Source organism: Pongo abelii, chromosome 6 (assembly GCF_028885655.2).
Source record: "Pongo abelii isolate AG06213 chromosome 6, NHGRI_mPonAbe1-v2.0_pri, whole genome shotgun sequence".
NCBI lineage: Eukaryota > Metazoa > Chordata > Mammalia > Primates > Hominidae > Pongo > Pongo abelii.
In genome coordinates, this window is record NC_071991.2 from 54,367,392 (window position 1) to 54,386,787 (window position 19,396).

Consider the following 19,396-nt stretch of genomic DNA (forward strand, 5'->3'; position numbering starts at 1 on the left):
AACCCCTGGTGATACTCCCAAATCACAGCCCAATTTCTAGAGGAGACATTCCTCCAGATATCCACACAGCCTTAACACAATTACTGCTTAGAGGCAGCTCAATAACCAAAATTATTGAACAGGCAACAACAGGCGAATGTTGAGGCACAGCAAAATTAGTCATCCACTTACTTACTGAATCTTCAACTAAATTTCACTTTGGTGTTGGCCAAATGCCACAAACACCTGCCTTAAACATTGTCAGACTATCAGCAAAGATGCCGGTACAAGCAATGCTCTCAAAGCCTCTCCATCCTAGCCCAGCCCAAGAGATACAGATAATAGTTTTCCCTTGGGAAAGAAGGTTCATTTCAGGGCAACTATAACCAGAGATAATTTGGATTTATCTCTAGAGCATCCAGCCCTCTCAAGGAATAGACTCCACTGACTAAGACAGTTGCTGCCATTACCCTGCAATTACACTGGTTAAGGGAGTAGTAAATAAAGTCTAGAATGAATCTACTTCATGTGACTTATAATGAAAAAAACGATTTTGCAAGTTCTTATCACAAAGAACTTGAGACGTCTGACATCTTTAGTACCAGCTCATGAAAACAGTAAGATCATTTCCATGTTCTTTAGACTTGGTGATGAATTCCTTTTCTGGAACACCATCTATATTCACTATTTTGCTATTATGAGCTGTTGGGCAATATTAAGGTGGTGGACTCCTGCAGAAGCCAGGCACAGATAGCCTCTCTGAAGTAACTCCACATTGCATTTGACTGAATGCCCTGAATTCCAACCTAAGTATTAAAAATCTAATTCCTGTGTTCTTACGTAACAGTCCATGGAAATTAGTTAGAATCTGACCTTCCCCCATCATTATTTTTGGGAGAAGTAATAAACAGGAGTAACTTCTCCGAGATACAATGCTATTTATCTCGCTCTTGTTAAGCCCACAGTCCGGTACATACAGGTATATAAATAATTTAAAAGGCCTCAAAGAGCATTAAGCCAGAAAGATTCATGCTTTAAATACACATTGGGCTTGAACAGAAGAGGTGTGTGCGTATGCATACGCAAACTTGTGTGTAAAGAGTCTCTTCATTTAGAAAACAGCACTTCAACTGCTTGTTCTTAAAATCAAGCAAACATGGTACAGACAGAACCAGAGAGCTCTGCTGCCAGCCCATTTCCCTCACTCAGGTATCACTTTAGAGACCTGCTTTAGAGCAGGTGATCCAGGAGAAATCACGCATTGCTACCCAGGGGAAGGAACAAAAGAGGGCTTGCAGATTCAATATCCAGCCTCTACCTCATTACAAATGTATTTGCCAGTGAAAAGGGAAGTGAGGCTTGGTTCCAATCCCTTTCTGATCCAAAGTATTAGGTTGGTGCAAAAGTAATTATGGTTTTTCTCATTACTTTATTTATTTATTTGAGATGGAGTCTCGCTCTGTGCCCAGACTGGAGTGCAGTGGCACAATCTCGGCTGACTGCAACCTCCGCCTCCCGGGTTCAAGTGATTCTCCTGCCTCAGCCTCCCATGTAGCTGGGAGTACAGGAACGTGCCACCACACCTGGCTGATTTTTGTATTTTTAGTAGACGGGGTTTCACCGTGTTGGCCAGGCTGGTCTCAAACTCCTGACCTCAGATGATCCGCCCACCTTGGCCTCCCAAAGTGCTGGGATTACAGGCGTGAGCCACCGCGCCCAGCCTGTCATTACTTTTAATGGCAAAAACCGCAACTACTTTGGCACCAACCTGATAGGTAACTCTCACTATGTATTTAATGTATCTTTCCCTATTAATGAGCTTAAACCAATGTCTGAGGCTGTGGTGACTGTTTGACTACGGAGGTACCTGCTGTAAAAGCAGCAAATAAATGCAAAGTTAGGGCAGCCCCCTGCCAATGTAAAGCTGCTAGAACATATGCCCAGTTACAAGCTATATTATATGGAATTCGAAGTGAGAGAAGTCCCTAGAAAATGAAAACTCAGTTTATTTAAAATCTGGCTCCTTCTAATTTAATAATGAATGCTCATAAAAGCAGAGACGGAAGAGAAATATGCTTCAGTATAAGGCTTTCCTCCCAAAGAGGTCTGTTCAAAAAAGAAGTCTGTTCAAAAATTCAAGACTCATCCAAAGACTATTGAAGACCTACTATGTACAGCACTGCAGTAGGCACCATCGGAGATGAGATACAAATGAGGGAAATCCCTAGGAGATTCCTACTTTACATCTAAGAAATCACAACTTCAATTGTTCTTCACACTAGAGACAAAAGGGCACACTGGAGATCACCACTCCTCTATCCAATACTGCGGGGGAGGAAGTGGGCACACTAGATAAGGTCATAGCTCTGCAAATAAACATCTGCTCAAATTCACACAACCTGGAATTTTTCCCTTACAAATAAGCATAGTGTTCTGAGTTTTCTATACAAAAACATAAAAGAAGTAAAGTACCTTAAAACCTGAGCCAAAAACTGCTAGGCTAGAATCAAGACGGTCAGGAATTGCTAAATCAGACGAGACAGATGTGTTCCCCTAGCATCAGGAGCTTAATGATTTCCAGGCTATCAGTGGAGCCGAGTGCAAGCATGCCTTAAGATAGAAGGCAAATCTGGCAAGGCCCTCCCCTCCTGGAGAATCTGCAAACAGTAGGGTTAGCAGCCCTAAAGCACCACTCCAGCATACTGCCTCCCCCACTGCACCACTCCTGCCACCCCATCCTCGCCTCAGGCTTTCCCAGAAGTCATTTCACCTGCTTGGAGACTGCTGTCACAGTACCTGCACACTGCATCATTTTCTCAGAAAAAGATAAAGAATAGAAAAGGTAAATCAATAAACAGAAAGTAGAGGAGTGGTTGCCTGGGCTGAGGTTAGAATGGGAATGAGGTAAATGAGCATGAGACTTATTTTGGAGTGATGAAAATGTTCTAAAATTGGTTTGTGGTGGTGGTTGCACAACTCTGTAAATATACTAAACATCATTGAACTGTACGCTTAAAACAGGCTATTTTTATGGTATGTAAATTATACCCCAATAAAGCTGTTAATTTTTTAAAAAGTGTTAACTGTGTTTAACATTAAGCCATGAGCATGTCTACCCAAACGTGGGAGAAACAGCCTTGCTGAAAATGTAAAAACACGAGCAAATAGATCACAAGTTTGTTCAGGATTCCTTCAACTTTAATTGTGGGGGTAAAATCAGGCAGCCACTGAAGATAAAATACGGTCCCTGGGAGTAATCACAACGCTGTTTTCTTTTGTAAAGTGGACATAAGAGTTGTTGTTTTTTTTTTATTAGCGCAAGTGGTCAAAAGTTGTCAAAATTGTCCTCATTCCTCGATTGTCTCTTTTTTACCAGTCTCTTGCCCTTCAAACAGAGGATACCTGGCCTCCACATCGGCCCACGTGATGTTGCCATTGGCTAGGTCTCGGACTATGCTGGGCAGCTCAGAGACCTAGAGACAAGGAAAGAGAAGCCAAGTTATCAACCAACTTGTTCAGATTTTTAAGAAGAAGATTCATCCTGAACTCAGGAAACCTTACACAGAGCCAAACAATGTCATGCCGGGCATGGGTTCATGCTCTTCTTCTAGCCCACAACGCCCACCAGTTCCCCCAGACAACTCAATTCTGCCACAAAGCCTTTCCTAACTTTTCTAAATCTCCATGTCCCTTGAAGTTACTTCATGTGTATAAAATTTAACTATCAGAACAAACAGGACTCAGTCAAGTAACTCGTGTGAGGGAGTTACATAAGACTGGCAAACTGGAGAGCTCTGACCAAGGCTACTGTTCCTCAGCCAAAACCAAACACTGGCTGCCACACAGCAATGGTTCTCAAACTTAAGTGCACGTCAGAATCATCTGGACGTCTTGCTAAAACTAAAAAAGTTCTGCCTGCCCCCTCTGCCTCTCCACCCCCAGTTTATGATGTAGTAGGTCTGGGGTGGAGGTTTTGCTTATCTCATACATTTCCAGGGGATACTGATGCTGCCGGTCTAGGGACCACACTTTTGAGAACGACACCCAGATGGGGACACAGCTCCAGAGTAGCCAGATGGTCTCTAAAAAGTCAAGCTAGAAATTCATGACTTCTGGATTAGACTATAAACTCCTTCAGAAAAAAAAGCAGTCTTTTGCTTCTGTTTTCCCTATTATTATCTGTATCAAGCTAAGCACGCAACAGGCACTTGATGTGCTCAAAGGTGATAAATTAGGCAGGCAGATGTCAATTAAAGCAGCTACTCTTTCCTTTCCCTTACCACCCATCCTTCCCCTTCTGTGCTTCTACCATCTTCATTACTGCCTTCCTACTGACCAAAATTACTGAAACATGATTCACTGTTTTGAATATATGAACACGAAAAAGCTTATACATACACATGTATACGTGTCTGTAAAAATAAAAGATTAAAATGTCTAACCCCTCAAAAACCTACCAATAAAACTATGGCAACAAATTCTTAGGATCATATTTCTCCTGCCCAATAAACAAACAAGTATAAAAGCAAACTGCTGGAGAATGAGCCCGGAGCAACACAAATGTTTATAAAATATTAGAGAAGTGCTAATGGATATTTTCATAATTAAACCAGGGGGACTTGAGAATCTGGGCTCTGTCTGATACAAGCTGTTCATTAAAATTAAAAAGAAAAAAAAAAGGAAAGGAACCATAAACACATCAAAATCCAACACAAATCAGTAAGAAGCAGTATACATTTCCAAGGCTAAAAATGCCAAAGAGAAGGCCAGATACCTCTGCTCTTATCTGCCGCATTGAGTCACGGTCCCTCAGAGTTGCAGTGTGGGGGGTCTTGTTCACTGTGTCAAAGTCAATGGTGACACCAAAAGCCACGCCAATCTCATCAGTCCTGGCATAGCGCCTTCCGATTGACCCAGAGGAATCGTCTACTTTGTGAGACACTCCGTGCCTGGTCAGGGCTTCCGCTATCCAAAATAAAGTAAATTAAAAATAAAACAATGGAGTTAAGCCCGGTGTTATCTAACTACTGTCTTACAAGCTCGGGAGACTTATAAAAGGGACCAAGACAAGAAAGCAACAAGTTGAGTTGCAAGAGAAAGAAATATCCCTAAAGTTTGCTAAATCCCTTGCGGGAATCCAAATCTTCACTCATACCTCCATCTGATACAGCTATAGGGGGAACAAATATGGGACCAAGAGCCAAGGCCAGAAGGCGAGTCCTGACTCCACCACCTCTATTTATATGGCTCTAAGCAGGTCAGTGGACTCTCTCCATTTCCCAACTCTGAAATAAGTGGGATGTGCCAGATGCCCACCAGGATTCCTTTCAGGGCTGTGGATTCTGTGGCTGTAGATCCACTACGGCTGCTACACTCCACTCAGGTTCCCTCGATGAACTGAGCACCAAGGTCAGTATGAGAAGGAAACAATTTTTAAATCTGACTCTTGGGTCCTACCTTGACTCACTCAAATGCAAGAATAAAACATCTGAGCAAGCATATCCTCTCTCAGAAATAAGAGTACAGGCTAAAACCATGTACTCTTTATAAAATCATTTATATTCTTTATTCAATCTATATTTTTATTGAAATAAACGATACATTTCCTAAAATTCAGTCTCCCTGATGGTGTTCCCATGGAGTTTACCCAATTGAATTTGCTTACATAATTCCTTGACAAATGGCATGAACTCCTGGTTTTGGCTCAGTGGGAGGACGGAACATTTGAATGGAGCGACTACAGCAGGGAAACTGAAGAACTGGATGGTTTAAAAAGAAAAAATCCAAATATGTTAATTTGTAAATATCTAAATGCTAATATCCCAAACCAAAAGAGGTTAATATTCAGCAAGTGTTCAAGCATAACGTCATTACCAAAATGCCAGAAAACATGACATGAAAAGCAGTATGGCAAAAGAGAAGCAGAACCAGCATCAGAAACACCTGGTTTCAGCTCTGAATTTAGGCCAACTCATGAACTCCTTCTGAACCTTAGTTTCTCCATCTAAAAAGCAGGTCTCTACCACCTGCTCTGCTTGCTTCACAAGCTCGTTACTAAAAAAGTCAAATGATGTGAAAGCATTCTGAAAGCCACTGTATAAAAAGACGGTAATTTTTTGGTTCCACATAAAAGACTTTCTGTGGAGACTACCTAAATATTCAAACAAGTGGCAGTGACCCAAACCAAAGCCCATTCTGTCTTTTAAGAGAAAAATCTATGAACCTTAGTGACCAAGTGAAACAGAAAAGTTTAATTAGCTCACAAACATATGTCCAAAAGAAATAGTACAAAACAAAAAAAGATGTTCCATATACCTACACTAAAAAGTACAGCCTTCTTAAACTGCCCTGAAATAGTTTCTGAGTAACTCAGAAATCAAAGAAAGCAAAAATAAGGCTGGGCACAGTGGCTCATGCCTGTAATCCCAGCACTTTGGGAGGCTGAGGCAGAAGAACTGCTTGAGCCCAGGAAATCAAGACCAGCCAGGGCAACATGGAAAGACCCCATCTCTACAAAAACTAAAAAATTAGCTGGGCATTGTGAGGCGCACCTGTGGTCCCAGCTACTTGGGAGGCTGAAGCAGGAGGATTGCTTGAGCCCAGAAGTTTGAGGCTGTAGTCAGCTGAGATTGTGCCACTGTACTCCAGCTGAGCAACAAAGCGAGACCAAAAAAAAAAAAAAGGTGAAAATAAAAATATTCTGTGGAAGGCAAACCAATCTACCACTTTAGGTTGGAAATGGGAACTAAAGGCAGTTCTTAATACTTGTACAAAAGATTCACTTGAAGGCAAAAACACAGAATAAATTTGTCCCATAAAAATAATGAATGACACAGGTTCCAGTTTAGCCTCTCACCCAAAGTTGAATTAACCTTTATTGCCAAGCAATGAATATCCCACTCTAAGTAAGGCCTGTATTCCACCAATATGGCTGCTCACATCACAGAAGGTTCAGAATTCTATTCCCTTCCTCCATCTTGTGATATTTCTGTTTAATATAAGAGAGTAATAGGGACCTGCCTTTATAGAAAAATAATTTTTAAAATTTCACTAGCAATGTTTTTATACCAAATTTATAGGCAAATGGATTGAGGAACTAGGTGCTAATAATTTAGAAACATTTTTGGCTTCCCACAGCCTAATCAAATTTCTCTTCATGATGGGAATTCATGCAATTCATAAAACACTGTGACTAATTTATTCTTGTTTAGCCCTTACGAAATTTCTATTAAAGCTCTAGTTATATTAATATTGTTAGATCCAAAGGAACAGCTAAAAGATTTTCTAAAACCTTTTTATTAGAAAAATAAGCAGACAAAGCTTGAAGCAGACTTGACATCTAAAAAGAACACATGCAGTTATGTTTGTCATCATTTCTCAAAAAGAACCAAGCCTTATGTTTGCGCACCTGGGGCCTAGCCCAGGTTCTTACAATCTGCTGAATGAATATGGCTGCTCCTTCAAGGTTGGGAAATGAAGATGCAACTTTAGGGCAGAGAGTACCATACTAACTTTATTAGCTATGTATTACAATAGTGTGTCAGACTAAAGCACTGGTGCCGAGAACTCACTAGTTCATTCTTCGAGGTTAAATTGTCCTAGAAAGAACCACAGCGTTGATGTCTAACATTACGTACACTCAAGCTTTAGACTGGCCAAGTGGATGATGCTGTTTCTTTCAATTAACCTGACATATAGAGCCTCTCCTTTCTAGCCATTCTTCTGGTTGGCTTTCCTAGTAATCTGCCCAGGAGTGTAACTTCTGCAGGCAGAGGTGAGGTAAAAATGGTGAAGTAAGGCTTTCTAGCCATTCTTCTGGTTGGCTTTCCTAGTAATCTGCCCAGGAGTGTAACTTCTGCAGGCAGAGGTGAGGTAAAAATGGTGAAGTAAGGCAAGGAGATAAAGAGGAAGAAGGCAAGGAGCAGTGATTCAGAAGCATCAGACCCAAAAGAAAATTTGTGGGAGCTGATGAAGACTTCTTATAAACTTCTATCTTCAGCGATACTTGAATGCTAGGAAAGGCTATACACCAGATAACTATTATCTCATTTATGATCTGTCAAGCTTTCACAGTGAAATCACCCAGGATTCTTATTTTTTAAAAAAAACACCCAGATCCCTGGGTCTCAGACCTAGTGAATCAGCATCTCCGGAGTAGAACCTAGGAATTCACATCTTTACCCCAAAAGTACCCCAGACAATTTCATGCAGTTTGAGAGGGTTCCCTCTGATACTTTACCAGAGTACAGATACAGCTGAGTGGTCTGGCTAAATTCTATGAGTTATCTCATCCTTCCCAATTTTCTGAAACACAGCATATCCAGAAAGTACCATTCCTTCCATTGACATAATATAGATTGTTCCCCAAAGTAATAGGTTCAGTCTAAGAATAGAGAGCACCAGGCAACTAAAACAATAGCTTCTAGAATAACCTAAAGCTCAAATAAGATAACACAGGAAACTGGTTTGTCTATATATACTTAAGCAAAGATGAGTGTTAATAGCACTAGATTACAGTAATAACTAATTGACCATTCTAGTCTTATTAATGTACTTCACAATGTAATTCAGAAAATTTTTATTTTCTGACACTATAACAGCACATTGTACACGACAACTTACTGTTCTCTGTTCATCTCCTTCTCGTACATGGAATGTATGTTCAAATACCGTATACATGATCCTACCCAGGCCAAAGGAGGGTTCAATTACATTCGGAACAACTTCTTCCACTGCAAAAGAGATAGAAATTCAATAACATTCTCTCAAATACCACATAATGCATTTCAGATTCTCTCTAAACAATTCGCCAGCTGCGGTGGCTCACACCTGTAATCCCAGCATTTTAGGAGGCTGAGGTGGGTGGATCATCTGAGGTCAGGAGTTCGAGACCAGCCTGGCCAACATGGTGAAACCCCGTCTCTACTAAAAATACAAAAATTAACTGGGTGTGGTGGCAGGTGTGTGTAATCCCAGCTACTTGGGAGGCTGAGGCAGGAGAACTGCTTGAACCCAGGAGGCGAAGGTTGCAGTGAGCCAGGATCGTGCCATTGCACTCCAGCCTGGAAGACAAGGGCAAGACTTCGTCTCAAAAAAAGAAAAGAAAAAAATTCTTAGTGCTAAAAATATCTCTATTCTAGATGGATTTTTACCTCTGTATATCAGAACAAAGAAACTAGAACATACCTAAAAACTATTTGCTGATAGGAAACACGCCTTTGAAGAGAAAGTTGGAGTGAAAAAACCTTTCACCAAATTCTGTTTATACTGTGTAAAAATGAAACCTGAGTTACCAGAATATTCCTTCACCAGTTGGCAAACTACGAATAGCAGCAGCTACACTTTGTCTCTATTACCTGCCTCGGCTACCCAGAAAGCATAAAAAAACTAAGGCTTTTAATAAGATTTTGCTAGAATTTAAAATCTAACACAGCTGGCAAAATTCACAAAAATTCCTACACGCAAAAAGTATTACATGGTTTGTATTTGTTTAACTTTTTAGCTTGTTATCTTGATAAGAACTTGTTCAGAACCAAATTACTGGCATTGTATCACCAAGGTTCTGGGGTCAGGACGCCCTTAGGGGAGAGTTTGCTCAAAGAACAGCACTCCATCAAAGACATCTTACAGGGGCTCACAGCTCTTCCTGTGGGTAAGACAATACCCGTGGTATACACAGGAAATATACTGATGATTATCACTTATTATGTGGAAAGGAAGAAGCACTGCTAAGCAATGTCCAGGTCTAAGATAACTGGTCATAACCTTGGAAGAGTTTATGTTTTTTGGGAAATGAGATCATTGGTACCAAAACTCACACATGTAGGGGAAAAGAGAGCCTGTTTGTCTATGATAAAGAGTTAATATTTTAGAAACATGATCAAGGTATTTTCCCTCCATCCTTCTGTGGTATCTGAGTAATGGTGATGTGCAGCTCTGAACCAGCTGCCAGGATCATGGCTATAAAGCCCCAGAGTGTGATGGAGAAGCCCCCGCTTACTCCTACCACTGCTCACTGAAGCCTGGCTACAAGACAAGCCAAGAACAAAAGGAAAGGTATGCTCACTCTCTCCACTGGCAGTAGCTTCTCAAACACCCACTACTACTCCGTTTCCAGGAATTTCAATTCAGCCACAAATAAACTTCAGCATCCTTCATACGTGCTCCAAATTACTCATTGCCTAATTCACAGAATTTGTTCTACAAAAAAATCATCTTCTTAACTTTTAAAAAAGCATGAAACATCACTGGTCTAAATTACTTTTTTTTTTTGTTTGTTTGTTTTGTTTGAGACGGAGTCTTGCACTGTCGCCCAGGCTGGAGTGCAATGGCGTGATCTCGGCTCACTGCAACCTCCACCTCCCGGGTTCAAGGGATTCTCCTGCCTCAGCCTCCCGAGTAGCTGGGGTTACACGTGTGCACCTCCATGCCTAGCTAATTTTTATATTTTTAGTAGAGACGGGGTTTCACCATGTTGGCCAGGTTGGTCTTGAACTCCTGACCTCGTGATCTACCCGCCTTGGCCTCCCAAAGTGCTGGGATTAAAGGCGTGAGCCACCGCGCCCGGCCCCTAAATGACTTTTTAACAAGTTATTTTGCCAGAGAAGACAGGGAATGAGGGCCAGGCGTGGTCGTTCATGCCTGTAATCCCAGCATTTTGGGACGCGAAGGCAGGTGGACTGCTTGAGCCTAGGAGTTCAAGATCAGCCTGGGCAACATGGCAAAAACCTCATCTCTACAAAAAATACAAAAATTAGTTGGATATGGTAGCATGCAACTGTAGTCCCAACTAATTGGGAGGCTGAGACAGGAGGGAGGAACGCTTGAGCCCGGGAGGCAGAGGTTGTGCCACTGCACTCCAGCCTGGGTGACAGAGCGAGACCCTGTCTCAAACAACAACAAAAGCTTTAAGGAGCAGTGACTTTTTGTTTATTATTTTTACAAATTTACCATATAGTGTTTTCTGGAATCTCTTCACATTGACCATGTCTTTTGTTAACTGAAATGTTTTCCCTTCAGTTTCAATTGTGAATTCCCTACAAAGAAACAAAACACATTTTGTATTAGTTCAAACAGGCACCCCGTGCCTTAATTTAAAGCAATTTTGTAGATTGCTAAATTGTTTTTTATTTTTATAACTTGATCAACTCTCCAGATATAATAAGTGAGGTCAAATTTAAATTATTTCATAAGAAACACCAAATTAAGCATTAGTCTAACAATGGCACCAAAAAGTACTCTGAGGAGATACACCAAATTTTGACTAGTTTTATAAAATTCCACAAGTGACTTAATGACAAATTCCTTTGGTTTTGAGATCAAGGTAAAACCAAAAACAACTTTTTGAAAATTCAGTTTTAGAATAATAACAACTTTGTCAGAAATAGGCCTGCTGGTAAAAACACAAAGGTTCTCATTACTGTCCCAACAAATGTACAAATGAACCAGCATGCCGTCTTACAGAAGTAATTTTACAATCCAATACCCACACTATTTTCAAAATAAATTTTGACATTTGTGTTGATGAAGATCAGTTTAAAAGAAGTTTAATGTTTCTGTTTCATATGGCAATATAAAATATCCCCCTCAAAAATCACTGGCTGCCATGTATTTGTGTCCTGGGATATGCCCATTCAATTTCAGCTTATAAGAATTCATCTTTATAAAGAGCTTCATGTAATACCTGTATTTCAGCTTAAGAGGTATTTCCTCACATTTTGAATATCAATTTGGATTTCTCTTCCCTCCCAAGCAATTCAGTGCTAGGATAGAGAGCCCTCATGTGGTTGTCTCGGAAGCTGGATAGTTGGCATATGTTACAACTGTATTTTGCTAGTTTCCACCTGTGATAATCTCATGCCTCATCCGACTGGTGTTCACTGAATTCTTCCATTTTTACTATCCTGTCTGAAGTCTGTGTGTGCATGCATTAAAGGTTCCATTACATACACAGTGTCATATGCATCTTCTCTGTGAGCACAGTCTAAGTGTATCATAGTTAACAGCTATAAAAGAGTTGCAGTTGGGTCAGGCAAGGTGGCTCACACCCGTAATACCAGCACTTTGGGAGGCCAAGGCAGGTGGAACACCTGAGGTCAGGAGTTCAAGACCAGCCTAGTCAACATGGTGAAACTCTGTCTCTACTAAAAATACAAAAAATTAGCTAGGCATGGTGGTGCACAACTGTAGTCCCAGCTACTTGGGAGGCTGAGGCAGGAGAATTGCTTGAACCTGGGAAGCGGAGGTTGCAGTGAGCTGAGATCACGCCACTGCACTCCAGCCTGGGTGACAGAGTGAGACTCCATCTCAAAAAAAAAAGTTGCAATTGACAAGGAGACAGCCATTATTTGAGAATTAATAAAGCAAACTGTCTTTATGGATAATGATATTTAACTAGTAATATAACTTAGTCCATTTTAATGGGATTTGATATTGTTTTAGTATAAATAGATGTTAATTCTGGAAGACCAGAAATGTTTTTAAATTTTTCTGAAACAGATATCTTCAGCTTGCAAGAGTTCATCTTTGTCCCATCTGTTCTTTGTTCCTTTTCCTCTTCTCCCATCTTCTTGTGGAATATTTTTTCTTATTCTACTTTATCTCCACTATTGGTTTATTAGTTACACCCCTTGTTTTTTTTTTGTTTTTTCCAGGTGATTGCTCTAGAGTTCATTCTATCCACTTTTTAACTTATAGTTTATCTTCAAGTAATATTACACCATTTCACATATAATGTATACACCTCACAAGCATATATTCCCAATTCTTTGCTCCCATCCTTTGTGCTATTGACAGCATATATTTTACTTCCACGTTATAAATTCCAAATTATTTTTACTTTAAATACTCCATTATCTTTTAAAGAAATTAAGAGATAAGAGAGAAAATGCCATTTCTATTTACCCACATATTTATCATTTCTAGATCTCTCAAGTCCTCTGGGTACATCTAAACTTTCATACTTCTGCCTGAAGAAGTGCCTTTAACAATTCTCATAGTGGAAGTCTGCTGGCAATGCACTTTCAGAGCCCTGGATTGTCTAAAACAGAGGTGTTCAATCTTTTGGCTTCCCTGGGCCACACTAGAACTGTCTTGGACTGCACATAAAATACACTAACAACAGCTGATGAGCTAAGAAAAAAAAATTGCAAAAAAACCTCATAATGTTTTTTGGAAGTTTACAAATTTGTGTTGGGCAGCATCAAAAGCCATCCTGGGCCACATGCAGCCTGCAGGCCGCAGGTTGGATGAGCTTGGTCTTAAAGTACTTCGTCTTCATTTTTGAAAGATATTTTTGCTGAGTGTAGGAATTTTGTCTTAAAGCACTTTAAAAGATTTCATTCCATTATATTGTGATCTGTGTAGTTTTTGATATGAATTCTAATCATTCTTATCTTTGTTTGCTTTTATGTAATGAGTCTTTTTCCCCACTAGCTGCTTTAAAGGTTCTTCTCTTCATCCCTGGTTTTTAGCTATTTGATTCTCATGGGTCTTCATGTGGTCATCTTTGTGTTTATCCTGCTTGGGGCTAAGCTTCTTGAATCTGTAGTTTTACCGTTTTCATCAAATTTGGAAATTTTCCAGCTACTGTATAGTATTTTTTCTATACACCCTCTCTAGGACTGTCAATTACACATGCATTAGACTGCCTGATATTGTCCCACTGGACATTTTTTTCCCAGTCTCATTTTTTTCTATGCTTCATTTTGGATAGTTGCTATGTCTTTAAGTTCAATGACCTTTCTTCTGTAATGTATAATCTACTGTTAATCCCATCCAGTGACATTTTCATTTGAGATATTGCCTCTAAATGTTTCATGTTGTTTATATACATAAAAAACATGTGTTTATATCCATATTACACATATATTTTTCCATTTCTCACCTCACATGTTCATGTTTTCCTTTACACCCTTGAGTACATGAAGCATATTTATAATAAGTGCTTTAACATCCTTATGTACTTACTGCATCATGTTTGTTTTTTCTGGGTGTTTCTTTCGACTGACTTTACTCCTCATTTTCCTGCTTTTTCATATATATAATAATTTTTATTGTTTGCTGGATATTGTAAGTTTTACATTGTTCAGTGCTGGATTTTGTTGTATTCCTTTAAAGGCTTTTCTCTATATTTTTTTGTTTTTTTTTTGAGATGGAGTCTCGCTCTGTCGCCCAGGCTGGAGTGCAGTGGCGCGATGGCGGCTCACTGCAAGCTCCACCTCCCAGGTTCACGCCATTCTCCTGCCTCAGCCTCCTGAGTAGCTGGGACTACAGGCGCCCGCCACCATGCCCGGACAATTTTTTTGTATTTTTAGTAGAGACGGGGTTTCACTGTGTTAGCCAGGATGGTCTTGATCTCCTGACCTCATGATCCGCCCACCTCAGCCTCCCAAAGTGCTGGGATTACAGCCGTGAGCCACCGTGCCCGGCATTCTCTATTGTTTATATTCATGCTTAAACAATTACAGAGAGTATTCTAAACCTCCAAAAAGGAGAGAGAAGTGACCTGAGAGATAGTAGATGTAGTTTCTAACCCTTCCTTCCTCAGCCTGGCTGGACAAGTCTCTTTGTTTAAGACAGTTACTAGGAAAAAAAAAAAAAAGTCTTTATATTCTATTTCAAATCTTTTTTCAGGCTATAATGCCAAAATCTCAGCAAAGACAGTCCTTCAAATGCAGTCAAGATACAGTACTTACCTGCAAAAAATCTTAAGAAATTAATCTCACCCTAACTTTCAGAACCTGGCAGATGACACAACTGACTGGAGCCCACGGAAGAGTAAACATCTGATATCTTACCCTTTCTCATTCAGCAGCATCTCCATTTCTGTAATGTAACACTCATCACAAATGGCAAGATATTCCATCACCAGTTTTGCATCCTTCTTATACGCCTTACCAATTGCTCCCTTATTGGGTTCAAATTGAACAACATTGACTGTTTTGTATGAAGTAGTCAAGGAATCCAAAACTACAGCACTGCCTCATTATTTCAGAAAATGAGCCTGAGAACAATCAATCATCAACTTAAAACCACCCCAGCTCTCTATCAGTACTCCAGATCCTGTTTATGCTGATTTTAAGGCAAGATGAAACACCTGTCCACAAAATCATTCAGACAACTCTCACCCAAAATTAACACCATCAACAGAAACTTTTCCAGTTACAGTGAGAAAAAAGAGATATTATCTAATCAGCAATGACCCAACCCATAGCATAAGAACTTCTGATAAGAATTTATTTCTAAAATGCCCAAAACAAGATCTATTTCCTGTCACTGACCTACCCCCAAGAAATCAGCTCATAACTTCACTGCCTAGTAAAGAAAGAAAATTTCTATTTTGCTGATTTTCAGACCAAGTGAGCTAAATTATTATTTCAGCTACTATCAGATGGCACTCATCTTTTAATGGAAAAAGCTTTCACCAGGTACCCTTTATTTAAAGAGCATGTAGGTAGGTGCAGGTGTGAAGTGCGCTTTGGAAACAGCTGAGAAAAACTATTAACGCTCTGAAAGATATTCAGAGCATTTTTCTAAATATGCTTCTTTTAAAGGCCAAACACTGAGTGGGCACATGTCAGACTACAAGTACAGAGAATAGGAAAGGAACAAAGGGATAGGTAAAATAATAGGTTTAAACAAGTGTTACTATGGTGTCTAAAACATCTCCATTTATCCACAGAACAAGGTAAAGACTTGAACTTATTCATTAGCAAGATGTTCCCATGTGAATCCTGAGTTTTTGGAGTGACCAGAAAGGATATGGGTTCTTTCAGAGGTTTCTCAGCTACAAGTGGGACTTTGGTGGCTCGTGCATGACAGGAGAGGTCATAACAGGAACGATCAGCACATCCAACAATCTCAATCCAACCCTAAAAAGATATAATCAATAAAAACATTACTTACTTATTATTACTTATATTGGGTTCATTCACAAATGCATGCAGATTATAACCCTTTCATATATTCAAGGATAATTCGATTATATAATCTTCATTCAAATTTTATAAATATTTGAAATGGGAATAGCCTCATATATCAGGCAGCTAATAAGCCTATAAAATATAATTCACACTGATCTGGGTGTGATGGCTCATGCCTGTAATCCCAGGTACTTGGGAGGTTGAGATGGAAGGATCACTTGAGGCCAGGAGTTTGAGACCAATCTGGGCAACATAGTGAGACCCCCATCTTAAAAAAAAAAAAAAAAAAAAAAAAAGAAAGAAAAAAATACATAATTCACACTGTACACTGTACACAAAGTAGTCTTCCTTTCTGTATGGATTTATATTGTTATAGAGTCTGTGGGGTAAACTAATATATTCTGGAATTTAATTATGAAAATTAAATGTGAACCTAGACAAAGCCTGTAAATTTGGTTCAAATTTGTGAACAGAAATCAAAATGAATTTGGCAGAAACCACTATTCTTTAGATGAAGTACCTACTGTTCTCACAACTTGATATCAGATGGCTGACTAAACACTTACTTCAGCTGGCCATAAATGTGGGCATTTGGATTCAATTCACTTTCTTCACTGAACAAAAGAAAACTCAGTATAAGAGTGGGTAAAGTTCAGGTCACACAATAAAATTATATAAGAGCATTATGATCACATTGATGCCAGGTTCCCTTTCTTATAAATACACACATAAGATACTTTTAAAAAGCAAAATTTAAATTATTTTCAAAGAACCTGCAATGAATTGAATGCTTGTGTCCTCGGCAAAATTCTTATATTGAAATCCTAACTCACAACGTGATGGTATTAGGAGGAGGTGTCTTTGGGAGGTGATTAGGTCATGAGGATGGAGCCCTAATCACTGGAATTTGGGACTTCAGAGAGATCTCTTGCCCTCTTTCACCATGTGAGGATACAAGAAGTTGGCAGTACGCGACTGAGAATGGGGCCCTCACAAGGATCAGACGATGCTGGCACCCTGATCTCTGACTTCCAGCCTCCAGAACGGTGAGAAATCAATGTCCGTTGTTTATAAGCCACTCTGTATGTGGTGCTTTCTTATAGAAACTCCAACTATGACAAACTCTTAAGAACCCGTTATTTCAATAAGAACAAGAGTTTGTAAAGAGCTTATTTTGGTAGATATCTAGTTAGTCCTTCTAATGAAGATTCATTTTTTTTTTTTGCCCCTGATCCAAAGAGTTTGGGGAAATTCAACCATCAAAACTACTAAGCTTGGCCAGACACAGTGGCTCGTGTCTGTAATCCCAGCACTTTGGGAGGCTAAGGTGGGCGGATCACCGGAGGTCATAAGTTCAAGACCAGCCTGGCTAACATGGAGAAACCCCGTCTTCACGAAAATACAAAAATTAGCCAGGTGCAGTGCCATGCATCTGTAATCCCAGCTATTCGGGAGGCCGAGGCAGGAGAATCGCTTGAACCCAGGAGGCGGAGGCTGCAGTGAGCCAAGAATGCACCACTGCACTCCAGCCTGGGTGACAGAGTGAGACTCTGTCTCAAAAAAAAGAAAATCTACTAAGCTTTCCAAGCACGTTATCACATGGGGTGTTTGTAATAAAGCAAGCAAATATAAAACTCATATGAGCTCAGAAACTCCAACACAAAACAACAACAAAAGGAATTAAAGAACAAAGCCTAAAAGCATGTAACCTGGCAATCTGACATTCCCTATACATGTCAACTGGTAAGTATACTTATGTTCTTAACCATATAGTTTGGTGGTTATAATTTACTACAGATGTCAACTAACGTTTATGTACTAAAAGGTAAAATTACAAAAACGTGCCTGAGAATAACAACGTTGGGATAGTGATTACTTCTCTGGATGGAAAGAGAATTGGTGTGGCATTAACTGCAATGGTAACTTTTTTAATTAAAAAAATATATAAAGCACACAAAAAGTATTAAACTCTCTAAGGGAGTTCTCCCCTCTCCTTAAGAGCCTCTGGGACTCTGGAACTTCTTGTTTCATTTAGCCCTGTTTTCCAGTGACTTTCCATTTTCTGATCCCCAACCCTCACAATGGCACTCAGATAAGGACTAGCAGGCATACGGTGGGGTTTATAAAGCAGTACAGCATAACTGTTAAGAGCATGAGTCTGGCGTCAGATGGCCAGATTTATATCCCAGCCTCACCACTCACTGGCTGTGAGACTTCAGCAAATTACTTAACTGAGACAGTAAGAACAACATCTGGTTTAATCTGAAATTAGAGTCAGAGCAAACTAAGAGAAGGAGCTGGGTAGGAAACAAAAAGAAAAGAAATAATCTTTTCTCATACAAAAGGAAAAACATTTTATTGGTTTGATCTGAAAATAAAAAGAAGTCCCAGAAAATCTAAAAAGTGTAAAGAAATTAATGATCACCCATAATCCTAAGAATAATTACTATTATCATTTTGACATATGTCAAGCAAGCTTGCTAAGAAAATCCTAACATTACAGTAATTCTTTCTAATTCCACAAGGGAAAAAGAATATATTAAAAACAACATCATTAATAGCCATTTATAAACATATGCATATTATTATGCATTTATGCATGCATGTGTTAGAACACATAGAAAAAACATCTGGAGAAGGCAGACACACCCAAGACCATGGAGCTAAGCATGATCTTTTTTTGTTTGTTTGTTTGTTTGAGACAGGGCCTCACTCTGTCACCCAGGCTTGAGTTCAGTGGTGCAATCATGGCTCACTACAGCCTCAACCTCCCGGGCTCATGTGATCTTCCCACCTCAGCCTCCCAAGTAGCTGAAATACATGGGCGTGCTATCACACCTGGCTAATTTTTGTATTTTTTGTAGAGATAGGGTCTTGCTATGTTGCCCAGGCTGGTCTCAAATTTCTGAGCTCAAGCAATCCTCCCACCTCAGCCTCCCAAAGTGCTAGGATTACAAGCATGAGCCACCACACCCAGCCAGTTTGGACATTTTTTAAAAGCTGTAAAAAACAACAAAGTTATGTGACAGAGACTCATAGAGCTAAAAATATTTACCATCTGGTCCTTTATAGAAAATGTTTGCTCAATATAGAGAAGAGACATAAAACACCTGGGGAAAGGCATATAACTGGAAGTTTAATTTTCTACATAATAGTCTTCAGAATTATTTTTTCCTTTTTGTTTTAAAAAAAGTAGTCATTACTTTTTAAAATATGACTAATTTTGATTTTTAATTTAAAAATCCATAAAAAGCCATTTTAAAAAGTAAAAACTGAACCAAGGGTATACTGGAACCAATGACCCTGGACTAAAGTCTCTTTCTATGTAGGCGAGGAAGCCTCTCTAATACCCAATAAGGGAAATGCCAAAAGACTCTCAGCCTTGTTTTAGACGCCACATTTCCTCCTGCCACCAATATAGACAGCATCTCCTATATGCAAATGCATTTCGTCCCTAGCTTCAATACTGATGTTCATGTTTGGTGGTGGAGGCT

General features: G+C 39.6%; 1 protein-coding gene across 3 annotated transcripts in view; it reads right to left on the bottom strand.

Annotated features, from left to right (window-relative positions):
• Positions 1-3,155: 3,155 nt before the first annotated feature.
• GARS1 (glycyl-tRNA synthetase 1) overlaps positions 3,156-19,396 on the bottom strand; it is a 42,265-nt gene continuing 26,024 nt past the window's right edge. Inside the window, exons 11-17 of one of the 3 annotated variants that reach the window (XM_054559081.2) lie at positions 15,743-15,851; positions 14,778-14,922; positions 10,930-11,015; positions 8,602-8,711; positions 5,645-5,738; positions 4,754-4,944; positions 3,156-3,452 (exon numbers count right to left, since the gene is read on the bottom strand). In XM_054559081.2, coding sequence (XP_054415056.1) covers positions 3,327-3,452; positions 4,754-4,944; positions 5,645-5,738; positions 8,602-8,711; positions 10,930-11,015; positions 14,778-14,922; positions 15,743-15,851 — 861 coding nt within the window. In that variant the 3' untranslated portion in view covers positions 3,156-3,326. 3 annotated transcript variants of the gene reach the window in all.